General features: G+C 43.4%; 1 protein-coding gene across 9 annotated transcripts in view; it reads right to left on the minus strand.

Moving 5' to 3' along the window:
- LOC129701511 (protocadherin beta-15-like) overlaps window positions 1-16,735 on the minus strand; it is a 215,564-nt gene that overhangs the window by 126,646 nt on the left and 72,183 nt on the right. The window contains exon 1 of one of the 9 annotated variants that reach the window (XM_055642753.1): window positions 13,327-15,973. The exons of 6 other annotated variants lie outside the window; for them this stretch is intronic. In XM_055642753.1, coding sequence (XP_055498728.1) covers window positions 13,327-15,756 — 2,430 coding nt within the window. In that variant the 5' untranslated portion in view covers window positions 15,757-15,973. Of the gene's footprint in view, window positions 1-49; window positions 2,591-4,699; window positions 7,241-13,326; window positions 15,974-16,735 lie in introns of those variants that run through there. 2 more of the 9 variants (XM_055642748.1, XM_055642746.1) reach the window with 2 other exon arrangements.

The raw sequence follows: 16,735 nt of genomic DNA on the forward strand, positions 1-16,735 counted from the left end.
ATTTGACACAGCTCCCAGCCAGGTTATGTTTCTTTTTAAACTAACTCACCTCGTAATTCACACCAATGTTGGAGTTTTCAGAACTTATCATCCCTGGGTTCTCCTTTCCAATAGGGGTTTTCTGGACATATCCCATTGCTGTAGATAGGCGACAGGTCTGAGGGGTCCTCAAATCTCTCTTCGCAGACTGCAACGTTGAACAAGACTCGTAACGGTAACTCTGAGAAAGCGGATCACCTCCGAATACCTCAACGTAGTTTGGTGGTAAATGAAGGCTTTTGCTGGCCTTTTGTATCCCATTCAGAGAACTCCTTGATTCTAAACAACAGCAGACGTGCAAAGAACTGTAATGGCGCACTACACCATTTCTATTTTTATGAACCATAAGAGCAAGGATAATTAAAATCACGAGAAAAATGATAGATGTCGTCCCTAAAGCTATGACCAAAGAAAGGTTCAAATCTAGAGTGAACACGTGATCTTTAGAAAGACTGGTGGCACTGGCTATCGTGTCGCCCCCTTTCACAAACAGTACAATGGTCACTGTGGCTGAAAGCGATGGGATTCCATTATCGTTTACAACAATCACCAGCCTTTGTTTCGATGCATCCTTGGTCTCAATACCACGGATGGTCCAAATTTCCCCCGTGTCCTCTGAAATAGTAAAAAGATTTCGGTGGGTGGCCTGAAAAACATGATAAGTCAGACGGGAATTCTGACCGGAGTCGGCGTCAGTAGCGGATACCTTAGCAACTAGGTATCCTGGTTCTGCAAACCTGGATATTGTTTCCATTACATTTGACCCATGTTCGGGCAAAGGACTCACGATCACTGGAGAATTATCGTTCTGATCGAGGATAACAACGTCCACTGTAACGTTACTGGAGAGAGGTGGGACTCCAGAATCCCGCACCATTACATGGATTTGGAAATTTTTCAATTGTTCGTAGTCAAATGATTTCTGAGCAAAAATGACACCATTTTGTGAGTTAATGGAGACATACGAGGTCACGACTGAATTCAGGATAGTAAAGTTTAGTCGGGCGTTCTGTCCAGTGTCGAGATCATAGGCTGTGAGGGCGAATATGGAATCCCCAATAACGTTATTCTCCATGACATTTGCCGTGTATGCAGCCTGCGTAAACTTCGGCGCGTTATCATTTACATCTGAAACATCTACACGGATATTTTTCTGAGATGTGAGCGGTGGGTCCCCCGCATCCGTGCATGTCACAGTGATGTCATACCCGGAGTTCGTTTCTCGATCGAGTCCGTGTTGTATAAGGAGTTTCCAATTATTCTTCACGGATGATTCCAGCTGAAAGGGTAGTTTACTTGGAATTTGACATTGTACTTGCCCGCTTTGTCCAGAATCTTTATCTTCGACGCTCAGAAGGGCGATAATGGTTCCGATTGGAGCATTTTCTGCAACGGCACTGGACATAGATGTCAATGACAATTCAGGGGCATTGTCATTAACATCGATAACATCCACCAACACATCACAGTGTTGAGACATTGAAGGGGAACCATGATCGGTTGCTTCCATATTAATCACAAATGTTTTGCTTTGTTCAAAGTCCAAATATCCTTTCAGCCTGATTTCACCAGTTTTCGAATTCACGCCAACTAGTTCACTAACGTCAGCAGAGTTATGGTTGGTGAGAGAATATGTTATCTCTCCATTAGGGCCATCGTCCAAATCGGTGGCGTTTAAGTTAATAATCAGACTTCCTATGCGAGCTGATTCCACCATACTGACACTATATACCGCTTGCGAGAAAATGGGGAGATTGTCGTTCACGTCCTTTACTCTGATGGTTACCTGAACCGTACCCGATCTTACAGGGACTCCGCCGTCTTCAGCAAGCACTGTTAATACATGGGTCGATGTCGTTTCTCTGTCCAGGGCCCTCTGCAGCACTAACACTGGTGTGATTCCTACCCTAACACGTTCTTGTACATCAAGAATGAAATACTCATTGGGAAGGAGCTGATAAGTCTGCACGGAGTTCGTCCCAATGTCCGGATCGTGAGCGGGCTCGAGGGTGAATCGCGCTCCCGGTGCCATAATCTCTGAGATTTCAAGGCGGATCTGGCTTTTGGGGAAACTGGGAGCGTTGTCATTTACATCGAGTATCTCCACTTCCACCTGGTGAAGACCGAGGGGATTTTCAAGCACGATATTTAAGGGTAAAATGCATTCTATGCTCGACCCGCAAAATTGCTCCCTGTCGATTCTTTCATTCACAAATAAAATCCCATTCTGCAAATTTACGTCAACATACCGCTTCCTCGGGCTGGGCGCCACTCGTGTTCGGCGAGCCGAGAGCTCCTTTAAATCTAACGCCAAATCAATTGCGATATTCCCAACAAAGGCACCCAGTTGCAATTCCTCTGGTACCGAATATCGAATCTGCCCAGAAACAAGGTCCCAGGGGCAGAAAAAGCAGCACAATAGCCGGTATTTGAGCAGCCAATATATATTATCTCTCATTTCCAGTAGAAATCATTCGAATGGTTTCAATCCGGGACAATACCTTTCGACAGCGATTTGATTTAAATGAGACAAATACGACGCAGAAAATGTCTCTACCTCCTTTGCGAATTGTTCCAATGTTTTCATTTAATCGTTCTGATGTTGTATCCAATTCGAAATGAATCGAACAGGAACCGTCCGGAGCTGCTGCCAATCCAGTGTTCACGGCGTCTGATCGGACGCGATGGCGGCTGGGTATTGTAAGGGGCTGTGCAGATCACCAGTCGTCTCCGACCTCCTGATTGGTGGATAATGTAGCAGTCATATCCGACCAATTACAATTCAGCTCATTTCTTAAAGCAAGAACGGCTTAATTTGGCGCAGATACATTTATCGCTGCGCAATTGACGTTGCTTTTAGCATTTTGGATGCTCTTAGTTACCCCCAAAACCGAATACTCGTGAACTGCAATTAAGTGAATATCTTAAAGATGAAAGATGGAAACTTATGATTTTAGGAATGTGATCAGAAGAAATAAATGAACTAAATTTGCTGCGATTCTAATTTCGTGTAACCCCATCGTGCCTTTACAATCGTGGCGATATGTCAATAGTGACAAAACGCCGTCATTCTGCCTTTGAATAGAATAAAAAAACAGCTGATACATGGTTCCGACCTGAACCGTCGACATTCCAATGTTGAACTTGGACTAGTAATTATATATTACCACTCCCTCGCTGTTACTAATTGTTGGTATTGGGAATTCCTTACCTTAATGTTACATGGGGGAAAGCTTTGCTGATTCCCACATAGTATTGATTAGTATCAATATTCCTTAGATGAAGAACCAGCCGTGCCCATATGGAATAAGTAACATGTTCAAAGATTCGTGTAGTACAGAAGCCCACAATGACAAGATCCCCATCTAAGCCAGATCACAGACAATAGTGCAGGAAAGAACGGCGGATGCTGGTTTAAACACGCCATGCTAGAGTGAATCAGTCTGAAGCTGGGTTTCGTCCCGAAGCGTCACACATTCCTTCTCTCCAGAGATGCTGCCTGTCCCGCTGAGTTACTCCAGCATTTTGTGTCTACATCCCAGACAATGCTGATACGTTGAGATGGCACATAATGAAAATTGGTAGGAAAGAGCAATCCCTAGCAAAAGATAGGCTAACTTCTACTTTAATTATGTCATACTGCGATTATTAAATTCACATCCCAACAACATGGTTTCACCGTATGTTGGAAGCTGCTAAATCATCTACATTTTTTTTTCTGGTCTTGACATGGTGCTTTGGGCGGCGATAAGGATCCCTGCTTTTCCACCACTTGGAAATTGCGAAGCAATATTTTGATTTGGTTATTTTACAAATGCCTGGATATATAACCGCAACAACAAGTGGTAAGCTCAACATTAGTCATGGTCAAGCTTTCAACTTGATTATCGGTGACTAACATGCCTTCAAATTTCATTCAGACCTCCACAGAATGCACTGGATATCCCACTGATGCTTCTTCGGAATCTCAACGAAAAATGCCCAACCAAGAAATGTAAGTGCATAAGCATATAAGAACGAGAAAACACTGTGCATTATTTATTTATGTCTCCTGTTTAGCACAAACATTTTGACTGACCACACACATGCTTTGGCTACGACTGCAGACTACATGCGTGTTTCTTTGAGCTTTGGGAACACTACACGGGGTCTCCACAACTAAGATGGAAGTAATCAGAACTACCGTGAAATACCATATATTTGCCTCGACAGCTGACATACAATCTCAGAAAGTAAAATACTCTCCAGAAAATTGTTTACATAATAATTACCTTTTCAAAGAGTACTTTAGATATTCGTGCAGTCTGTCATAGACCACTCTGCCATAAATCGCTGATATTTCTTCAGAAGTATTTCCAATGTCTCATTTTCTCTTTCTAAAAGAACAACAGCGGCAGAGCATTGACAGCACCACATATTCCCGTCTCGTCATCAATCTTCAATACACCATTGTCCCTTGATATCAACCAAGTCAAATCCCTTGACCTCACACCCATCAGTTAATATAAACTTACTCTTACCATTCGATCACAGATCGAATATATGACAACCACCGCTCTCCCCCCCCCCCCCCCCACCCCCATCAAGGCACAACGTGTAATGAAGTTGCAATGGCCAGAGTTCACAACCCAATAATTTATCCTTCGTTGAAATAACTCACCTCGTTATTCACACGGCAGTTGGAGTTTTCAGAACCTATCGTTCCTGGGTTCTCTTTGCCAATCGGCTTTTTCTGGATATAATCCATTGCTGTAGATAGCCCGAACGTTTGAGGGGTCCTTAAATCTCTCTTCGCAGACTGCAACGTTGAACAAGACTCATAGCGGTAACTCTGAGAAAGCGGATCACCTCCGAACACTTCAACGTAGTTCGGTGGTATTTGAAGACTTCTACTGGCATTTTGAATCCCATTCAGAGAACTCCTTGACTCCAAACAGCAGCAGACGTTCAGAGAACCATATTGACGTTCCACGCCATTTCTGTTTTTATAAACCTTGACAGCCAGGATAATTAAAATCACGAGGAAAATGGTAGATGTCGTTCCTAAAGCTATGACCAAGGAAAGGTTAAAATCTGGAGCGAAGACGTGATCTTTAGAAAGACTTGTGGCGCTGGATATCGTGTCGACTCCTTTCACAGATAGAACAATTGTCACCGTGGCTGAAAGTGACGGGATTCCATTATCTTTTACAACAATCACCAGCCTTTGTTTAGATGCATCTTTTGTCTCAATGGCACGGATGGTCCAAATTTCCCCAGTGTCCTCTGAAATAGTAAAAAGATTACGGTGGGTGGCCTGAAAAACATGATAAGTCAGACGGGCATTCTGACCGGAGTCGGCGTCAGTAGCGGATACCTTGGCAACTAGGTATCCTGGTTCTGCAAACCTGGATATTGTCTCCATTACATTTGACTCATGTTCGGGCAAAGGACTCACGATCACTGGAGCGTTATCGTTCTGATCGAGGATAACAACGTCCACTGTAACGTTACTGGAGAGAGGTGGGACTCCAGAATCTCGCACCAATACATGGATCTGGAAAATTTTCAATTGTTCGTAGTCAAATGATTTCTGCGCAAATATGACACCATTTTGTGAGTCAATGGAGACATACGAGGCCACGACTGCATTCAGGATAGTAAAGTTTAATCGGGCGTTTTGTCCCGTGTCTGGATCGTCGGCCGTGAGGGAGAATATGGAATCCCCAATAACGTTGTTCTCCATGACATTTGCCGTGTATGCAGCCTGCGTAAACCTCGGCGCGTTATCATTTACATCTGAAACATCTACATGGATACTTTTCTTGGTTGTGAGAGGTGGGTCCCCTGCATCCGTGCATATCACAGTGATGTCATACCTGGGGGTAGTTTCTCGATCCAGCCCGTGTTGTACAAGCAGTTTCCAATTATTCCTCACGGATGATTCCAGCTTAAAGGCGACTTCATTTGGAATTTGACATTTTACTTGTCCGTTCTGTCCAGAATCCTTATCTTGTGCGCTGAGAAGGGCGACAATGGTTCCGATTGGAGCATTTTCTGCCACTGCACTGGACATGGATGTCAATGACACTTCAGGGGCATTGTCATTAACATCGATAACATCCACCAACACATCACAGTGTTGAGACATTGAATGATGACCATTGTCGATTGCTTTTATGTTTATGACAAACGTTTTGCTTTGTTCAAAGTCCAAATGCCCTTTCAGTCTGATTTCACCAGATTGAGAATTCACGGCAACTAACTCACGAACGTCTGCAGAGTTATGGCTGCTGAAGGAATATGTTATCTTACCATTAGGGCCATCGTCCAAATCAGTAGCGTTTAACTTAATAATCAGACTACCTGTGGGAGCCGATTCCACCATACTGACACTATAAACCGCTTGTGAGAAAACAGGGGGATTGTCGTTCGCGTCCTTCACTCTGACAGTTACCTGAACCTTACCCGATCTTAGAGGGACCCCGCCGTCTTCAGCAAGCATCGTTAAGTCATGGGTCGATGTCGTTTCTCTATCCAGGGCCCTCTGCAGCACTAACACTGGCAAATCTCCTATCCTAGCACGTTCTTGTACATCAAGTATGAAATAATCATTGGGAAGGAGCTGGTAAGTCTGCAAGGAGTTCGTCCCAATGTCCGGATCGTGAGCTGGCTCGAGGGGGAATCGCGCTCCCGGTGACATATTCTCTGAGATTTCAAGGCGGATCTGGCTTTTGGGGAAACTGGGAGCGTTGTCATTTACATCGAGTATCTCCACTTCCACCTGGTGAAGACGGAGGGGATTTTCAAGCACGACGTTCAGGGGCAAAATGCAATCGATGCTCGGCCCGCAAAGTTGCTCCCTGTCGATTCTCTCATTCACAAATAAAACCCCTTTCTCTAAATTTAGGTCAACATATCGCTTCCTCAGGTCTGGCGCCACCCGCAAACTGCGAGCCGAGAGCTGCTTTAAATCTAACCCCAAATCAATGGCGATATTCCCAACAAAGGCACCCTGTTGCAATTCCTCTGGAACGGAATATCGAATCTGCCCAGAAACAAGGTCCCAGGGGCAGAAAAAGCAGCACAATAGTCGGTATTTGAGCAGCCAATATATATTATCTCTCATTTCCAGTAGAAATCATTCCAATGGTTTCAACCCGAGACAAAACCCTTCGTCAGCGATTTGATTTAAATGAGACAAATACGACGCAGGCAATATTTGTACCTCCTTGGTGAATTGTTCCAATGTTTTCATTTAATCGTGTTGATGTTTTACCCAGTTCGAAATGAATCGAGCAGAAACCGTCCGGAGCTGCTGCCTATCCAGTGTTCACGGCGTCTGATCGGACGCGATGGCGGCTGGGTATTGTAAGGGGCTGTGCAGATCACCAGTCGCCTCCGACCTCCTGATTGGTGAATAATGTAGCAGTCATATCCGACCAATTACAATTCAGCTCATTTCTTAAAGCAAGAACTGCTTAACTTGGCGCAGACTTGTCACATTTGTTGTTGCGTAATTGAAATTGCTTTTAGCATTTTGGGTGTTCTTACTTACTGTGAACATTTCCCACCAGAACCGAATTTTCATGAGCTACAATACAGTGAATATCCTAAAGATGAAATAAGGAAACTTATGATTTCAGGAACGTGGTCAGTAGAAAGAACTGAACTCAACTTGCTGCGAATCTAATTTCATGTCTCTTCCATCGTGTCTTTACAATCGTTGCGATCTGGCAATATGCAGTGATAAAAGGATGTCATTCTGCCTTTGAATCGAACTAAAAATACCTGATGTAAGGTTTATAGCTGAACTGTCGATATTCCCCCTCCAAACTGTACGTTGTACTAATTGACAAACAATATTTTCTCAGGCACTCTACCAGTTTCTGGTTTCATATCTACTAAATATTGAACATATAGTAATTATATGTTACCATGCCCTCGCTGATATTAATTGTTGGTATTGCATTTACTTACCACCACTCTTACGAGAGAGCCATCAGCAAAAGGACTGCACTGATTCATGAAGGCGGCTGAATAGCACCATTTCAAGTGAAATTAGGGAAGGATAAATCATTGTTCTTGCATAAAACACTTGCATCCAAGATCCGAAGAAGGGCACGGCAGATGGTTGAAAACTGCTGATTCTAAAAACATGGCTTTAACAGACAGACAATAGACAATAGACAATAGGAGCAGGAGTAGGCCATTTGGCCCCTTGAGCCAGCACCGCCATTCAATGTGATCTTGGCTGATCATCCCCAATCAGTACCCCGTTCCTGCCTTCTTCCCATATCCCATGACTCCGCTATTTTTAAGAGCCCTATCTAGCTCTCTCTTGAAAGCGTCCAGAGAACCTGCCTCCACCGCCCTATGAGGCAGGGAATTTCACAGACTCACCACTCTGTGTGAGAAAAAGTGTTTCATCGTCTCCGTTCTAAATGGCTTACTCCTTATTCTTAAACTGTGGCCCCTGGTTCTGGACTCCCCCAAAATCGGGAACATGTTTCCTGCCTCTAGTGTGTCCAAGCCCTTAACAATCTTATATGTTTCAATGAGATACCCTCTCATCCTTCCAAACTCCAGAATGTACAAGCCCAGCTGCTCCATTCTCTCAGCATATGACAGTCCCGCCATCCCTGGAATTAACCTTGTAAACCTACGCTGCACTCCCTCAATAGCAAGAATGTCCTTCCTCAAATTAGGGGATCAAAACTGCACACAATACTCCAGGAGTGGTCTCACTAGGACTCTGTACAACTACAGAAGGACCTCTTTGCTGCTATATTCGATTCCTCTTGTTATAAAGGCCAACATGCCATTCGCTTTCTTCATTGCCTGTTGTACCTGCATGTTTACTTTCATAGACTGATGTACAAGGACCCCCCAGATCCCGTTGTTCTTCCCCTTTTCACAACTTGATGCCATTAAGATAGTAATATGCCTTCCTGTTTTTCCTACCAAAGTCGATAACCTCACATTTATCCGCATTAAACTTCATCTGACATGCATCTGCCCACTCCCCCAACCTGTCCAAGTCACCCTGCATTCTCATAGCATCTTCCTCAAAGTTTACACTGCTACCCTGCTTTGTGTCATCTGCAAATTTGCTAATGTTACTTTGAATTCCTTCATCCAAATCATTGATGCATTATTGTAAATAGCTGCGGTCCCAGCACCGAGCCTTGCGGTACCCCACTAGTCACCACCTGCCACTCTGAAAGGGTCCCGTTAATCCCTACTCTTTATTTCCTGTCTGCCAACCACTTATCTATCCATGTCAGCACTCTACCCCCAATATCATGTGCCCCAATTTTGCCCACTCATCTACTATGTGGGACCTTATCAAATGCTTTCTGAAAGTCCAGGTACACTACATTCACTGGCTCTCCCTTGTCCATTTTCCCAGTTACATCTTCAAAAAATTCCATAAGATTAGTCAAGCATGATTTCCCCTTCGTAAATCCATGCTGACTCGGACCGATCCTGTTACTGCTATCCAAATGTGCGGCTATCTCATCTTTTATAATTGACTCCAGCATCTTCCCAACCACCGATGTCAGGCTAACTGGTCTATAATTCCCCGTTTCCCTCTCCCACCTTTCATAAAAAGTGGGATAACATTAGCTACCCTCCAATCCACAGGAACTGATCCTGAGTCTATAGAACATTGGATAATTATCACCAACGCATCAACGATTTCTCGAGCCACTTCCTTAAGTACCCTTGGAGGCAGACCATCAGGCCATGGGGATTTATCAGCCTTCAGTCCCATCAGTCTATCCAACACCATTTCCTGCCTAATGTGGATTTCCTTCAGTTCCTCCGTCAACCCAGATCTTCTGGCCACTACTATATCAGTAAGATTGTTTGTGTCCTCCTTAGTGAAGACAGATCCAAAGTATCTGTTCAACTCATCTGCCATTTCGTTGACCCCCATAATAAATTCACCCTTTTCAGTCTTCAAGGTTCCAACTTCGGTCTTAACTAATTTGTTCCTCTTCACATGCTTAAAGAAGCTTTTACTATCCTGCTTTATATTCTTGGCTAGCTTACCTTCGTACCTTTTTTTTTCTCCCCGTATTGTCTTTTTGGTTATCTTCTGATGTTCTTTAAACATTACCGAATCCTCTTGCTTCCCGCTCATCTTTGCTATGTTGTACTTCTACGCTTTAATTTGTATACTGCCCCTGACGTCCCTTGTCAGCCATGGTCGTCCTTTTCTCCCCTTGGAATCTTTCTTCCTCCTAGGAATGAACTGATCTTGCACCTTCTGTATTATTCCTAGAAATACCTGCATTTTTTGTTCCACTATCATCCCTGCTAGTGTATCTTTCCAGTCAACTTTGGCGAGCTCCTCCCTCATGGCCCCATAGTCTTCTTTATTCAACTGCAACACTGACACCTCCGATCTACTCTTCTCCCTCTACAATTGTAGATTAATCCTGACCATGTTATGGTCACTGCCTCCTAATGGCTCATTAACCTCCAGGTCCTTTATCAAATCCGGTGCATTACATAACACTAAATCCAGAATTGTCTTCTCCCTAGTAATCCAGAATTGCCTTCTCTCTGGTGTCTAGAATTGCCTTCTCCCTGGTAATTCAGAATTGCCTTCTCCCTGGCAATCCAGAATTGCGATCTCCCTTAGTGCTTCATTGCACTAATATATAGGAACTCTGTTTGTGTCCCGCCTCACTTGCTAAACACATGCAGAAGACACCTGTTAAATATAAATGCAATGCTACATAGGGGAAAGTTTGCTGATTGCCATAGGACATTGATTAGTATCAATATTCCTTGGATAAGGAAGCAGTCTGTATCCATATGGAATAAGTCATAGGGTCATAGATTCATGCACAACAGAAACCCATAACGACCAAAGTACCCCATCAATGCCAGATCCCAGACAATAGTGATGAGTTGAAATGGCACTTCATTCATATTTAAAATTGGTAGGTATCAGCTATCCCTAGCAACGGATACGACAACTACTACTTAGGAGATTGAGAGGGGATCTTATAGAAACTTACAAAATTCTTAAGGGGTTGGACAGGCTAGATGCAGGAAGATTGTTCCCGATGTTAGGGAAGTCCAGGACAAGGGGTCACAGCTTAAGGATAAGGGGGAAATCCTTTAAAACCGAGAAGAGAAGAACTTTTTTCACACGGAGAGTGGTGAATCTCTGGAACTCTCTGCCACAGAGGGTAGTTGAGGCCAGTTCATTGGCTATATTTAAGAGAGAGTTAGATGTGGCCCTTGTGGCTAAGGGGATCAGGGGGTATGGAGAGAAGGCAGGTACGGGATACTGAGTTGGATGATCAGCCATGATCATATTGAATGGCGGTGCAGGCTCGATGGGCCGAATGGCCTACTCCTGCACCTAATTTCTATGTTTCTATGTTTCTACTCTAATTATTATGTCAAGGTTTCAAGGTCAGTTTATTGTCACATGCACCAATTAAGGTAAAGTGAAATTCGAATTACCATGCTACCCCTAATTAATTCACATCCCAATTACATGGGTTCACGATATATTGGAAACTGCTGAATTGGCTACATATTTTTGGAGCATGACAGGTCATCAGTCGTTGTGTTTTGAGGCGACGATATTGTTCCCTGCTCTGCCGCCATTTGGCAATTGCAAAGTAATATTTTGATTCGGATATTTTACAAATACGTGGATATGTAACAGCAACATTTGGAATGCTCAACATTAGTCATAAGAAAGCTTTCAACTTGAACTTCAACATAAAAATTCCTTCAAAATTAATTCGGACCACCACAGAATACTTCCTCAGAATTTCAACCAAAACTGCCCAAGCGAGAAATGTAAGTGCACGAGAAAAAACAACGAGAAGACAGTATCCCTAATTATTCTACGTCTCCTTATTTAGCACAAATACCCATATAACCATATAACCATATAACAATGACAGCACGGTAACAGGCCATCTCGGCCCTACAAGTCCGTGCCGAACAACTTTTTTCCCCTTAGTCCCACCTGCCTGCACTCACACCATAACCCTCCATTTCCTTCTCATCCATATGCCTATCCAATTTATTTTTAAATGATACCAACGAACCTGCCTCCACCACTTCCACTGGAAGCTCATTCCACACCGCTACCACTCTCTAAGTAAAGAAGTTCCCCCTCATGTTACCCCTAAACTTCTGTCCCTTAATTCTGACGTCATGTCCTCTTGTTTGAATCTTTCCTATTCTCAAAGGGAAAAGCTGATCCACATCAACTCTGTCTATCCCTCTCATCATTTTAAAGACCTCTATCAAGTCCCCCTTAACCTTCTGCGCTCCAGAGAATAAAGACCTAACTTATTCAACCTTTCTCTGTAACTTAGTTGTTGAAACCCAGGCAACATTCTAGTAAATCTCCTCTGTACTCTCTCTATTTTGTTGACATTCTTCCTATAATTGGGCGACCAAAATTGTACACCATACTCCAGATTTGGTCTCACCAATGCCTTGTACAATTTTAACATTACGTCCCAGCTTCTATACTCAATGCTTTGATTTATAAAGGCTAGCATACCAAAAGCTTTCTTTACCACCCTATCTATATGATATTCCACCTTCAAGGAACTGTGCACGGTTATTCCCAGATCCCTCTGTTCAACCGTATTCTTCAATTCCCTACCATTTACCATGTACGTCCTATTTTGAATTGTCCTGCCAAGGTGTAAGCACCTCACATTTATCAGCATTAAACTCCATCTGCCATCTTTCAGCCCATTCTTCCAAAATATTTTTGACTGGCCACATACAGAGTTGCGACTGTAGACCAAAAGCGTGTTTCCCTGCGCTTTGGGGACACTACACATGAAGGAGGTAATCAGAACTTCCGAGAAATACCATCTATTTGCCTCGACAAGTGATACCAGCAACTCTCAAAAAGTAAAATACTCTCCAGAACTATGTTTGCAGAATAATTACCATTACAAAGAGTACTTTAGAGATTCATGTAGTTTGCCATAGACTACACTGCTATAAATCATTGATATTTCTTCAGAAGTATTTCCAATCTCACCGTCTCATTCTAAAAGAACAGCAGCACAGCATTGACAGCACCACATAATAATCATCAATCTTAAATACACCATTGTCCCTAGATATCAATCAAGTAAAATCCCTTTAGCTCACATTAATAAGTTAAGGTAAAGTACGTTCACCATTTGATCATAGATCGAATATGTGACAACCCGACCTCCACCCCGACACAACATTTAATGAAGTTGCAATGGCCAGAGCTCACACCCCACTAATTTTTCTTTCTTTGAAATAACTCACCTCATTATTCACACGGCAGTTGGCGTTTTCAGAACTTATCAGTCCTGTTTTTTTTAGGATATAATCATTTGCTGTCGATAGCCCACATATTTGCGTGGTCCTTAAATCTCTCTTCGCAGACTGCAACGTTGAACAAGACTCGTAACGGTAACTCTGAGAAAGCGGATCACCTCCGAACACCTCAACGTAGTTAGGTGGTATCTGAAGACTTCTGCTGGCGTTTTGAATCCCATTCAGAGAACTACTTGACTCCAAACAGCAGCAGACGTTCAGATAACCATATTGACGTCCAACGCCATTTCTGTTTTTATAAATCTTGACAGTCAGGATAATTAAAATAACGAGGAAAATGATAGATGTCGTTCCTAAGGCTATGACCAAAGAAAGGTTCAAATCTGGAGAGAAAACGTGATCTTTAGAAAGACTGGTGGCACTGGATATCGTGTCGCCTCCTTTCACAGATAGTACAATGGTCACTGTGGCTGAAAGCGATGGGATTCCATTATCTTTTACAACAATCACCAGACTCTGTTTAAATGCATCCTTTATCTCAATACCACGGATGGTCCAAATTTCCCCAGTATCCTCTGAGATAGTAAATAGATTACGATGGGTGGCCTGAAAAACATAATATGTCAGACGGGCATTCTGACCGGAGTCGGCGTCAATAGCGGATACCTTGGCAACTAGGTATCCTGGTTCTGCAAACCTCGATATTGTCTCCATTACAGTTGACCCATGTTCGGGCAAAGGATTCACGATCACTGGAGCGTTATCGTTCTGATCGAGGATAACAACGTCCACTGTAATGTTACTGGAGAGAGGTGGGACTCCAGAATCCCGCACCAATACATGGATCTGGAAGTTTTTCAATTGTTCGTAGTCAAATGATTTCTGAGCAAATATGACACCATTCTGTGCGTTAATGGAGACATACGAAGCCACGACTGAATTCAGGATAGTAAAGTTTAATCGTGCGTTTTGTCCCGTGTCTGGATCATGGGCTGTGAGGGAGAAGATGGAATCCCCAATAACGTTGTTTTCCATGACATTTGCCGTGTATGCAGCCTGCGTAAACCTCGGCGCGTTATCGTTTAAATCTGAAATGTCTACCCGGATATTTTTCGTAGATGTGAGCGGTGGGTCCCCTGCATCCGTGCATGTCACAGTGATGTCATACCTGGGGGTAGTTTCGCGATCCAGTCCGTGTTGTACAAGTAGTTTCCAATTATTCTTCATGGAGGATTCCATCTTAAAGGGCAATTTATTCGGAATTTGACATTGTACGTGCCCGTTCTGTCCAGAATCTTTATCTTCTGCGCTGAGTAGGGCGACAATGGTTCCGATTGGAACATTTTCTGCCACTGCACTAGACATGGATGTCAATGACACTTCAGGGGCATTGTCATTCACATCGACAACATCCACCAACACATCACAGTGTTGAGAAATCGAAGGTGTACCTTTATCGGTTGCTTGTATATTGATCACAAATGTTTTGCTTTCTTCAAAGTCCAGATGTTCATTGAGTTTGATTTCACCAGTTTGGGAATTCACGCCAACTAAATGACGAACATCAGCAGAGTTACGGCTGCTGAGAGAATATGTTATCTCCCCATTAGGGCCATCGTCTAAATCAGTGGCGTTTAACTTAATGATCAGTCTTCCTATAGGTGCCGATTCCACCATACTGACACTATAAACCGCTTGTGAGAAAACAGGAGCATTGTCGTTCGCGTCTTTCACTCTGACAGTTACCTGAACCGTATCCGATCTTAGAGGGACTCCGCCGTCTTCAGCAAGCACCGTTAAGTCATGGGTCGATTTCGTTTCTCTATCCAGGGCCCGCTGCAGCACTAACACCGGTAAATTTCCTAGCCTAGCGCGTTCTTGTACATCAAGAATGAAATATTCATTAGGAAGGAGCTGGTAAGTCTGCAAGGAGTTCGTCCCAATGTCCGGATCGTGAGCTGGCTCGAGGGTGAATCGCGCTCCCGGTGCCATATTCTCTGAGATTTCAAGGCGGATCTGGCTTTTGGGGAAACTGGGAGCGTTGTCATTTACATCGAGTATCTCCACTTCCACCTGGTGAAGACTGAGGGGATTTTCAAGCACGACGTTCAAGGGTAAAATGCAATCGATGCTCGGTCCGCAAAGTTGCTCCCTGTCGATTCTCTCATTGACAAATAAAATTCCTTTTGCCAAATTTACATCAACATATCGCTTCATCTGGCTGGGTGCCAGCCGCAAACTGCGAGCCGGGAGCTGCTTTAAATCTATCCCCAAATCAATTGCGATATTCCCAACAAAGGCACCCAGTTGCAATTCCTCTGGTACCGAATATCGAATCTGCCCAGAAGCAAGGTCCCAGGGGCAGAAAAAGCAGCACAATAGTCGGTATTTGAGCAGCCAATAAATATTATCTCTCATTTCCAGGAGAAATCATTCCAATGTTTTCAACCCGAGACAACGACTTTCGACAGCGATTTGATTTAAATGACAACTACGAGGCAGAAAATGTCTCTACCTCCTTTGCGAATTGTTCCAATATTTTCATTTATCCGTTCTGATGTTGTATTCTGTTCGAAATGTAGCGAGCAGGAACCGTCCGGAGCTGCTGCCTATCCAGTGTTCACGGCGTCTGATCGGACGCGATGGCGGCTGGGTATTGTAAGGGGCTGTGCAGATCACCAGTCGCCTCCGACCTCCTGATTGGTGAATAATGTAGCAGTCATATCCGACCAATTACAATTCAGCTCATTTCTTAAAGCAAGAACTGCTTAACTTGGCGCAGATACATTTATTGCGGCGCAATTGAAGTTACTTTTAGCATTTTGGATGCTCCTACTTACTGGGGAAAGTTATTCCCAGAAGGGAATATTCATGAACTGTAATACAGTGAATATCTTAAAGATAAAATATGGAAACTTATGATTTCAGGAATGTGATCAAAAAAAGGAAATGGACTCAACCTGCTGCGAATCTAATTTCGTGTATCCTTCATTATAACTTTACTATCGTGGGGATCAACCAGTGACAAAAGGCCGTCATTCTACATTTGAATCGAACGAAAGGTACCTGATGCATGTTTTCGACCTGAACCGTCGATATTTTCCCCACCTCATCCCCGCGCCCCCCTGCCCTCAACCTGTGTTGCTCGACGCGCGGAGTTCAACATGCAAATAGTTTGTTGATTCGGTTTAAATCACCCACAGTCTTCTATGTCTTTAAAACATATAACCAAAGATACACCGAAATAAATGTCCTATTTGTTGGTCTGTTTCAAACAAACCAGTCAACAGCACCTTAATTTCCGAAATATAATTGTCATATTGTCTGGCGGCTTCAATAAGTAGCAGAGAACTTATATTTTAACAATAGTACTAGTTGTTATATTTCAAAGGTTGCA

The sequence above is a fragment of the Leucoraja erinacea genome, chromosome 11 (genome assembly GCF_028641065.1).
Source record: "Leucoraja erinacea ecotype New England chromosome 11, Leri_hhj_1, whole genome shotgun sequence".
Lineage (NCBI taxonomy): Eukaryota > Metazoa > Chordata > Chondrichthyes > Rajiformes > Rajidae > Leucoraja > Leucoraja erinaceus.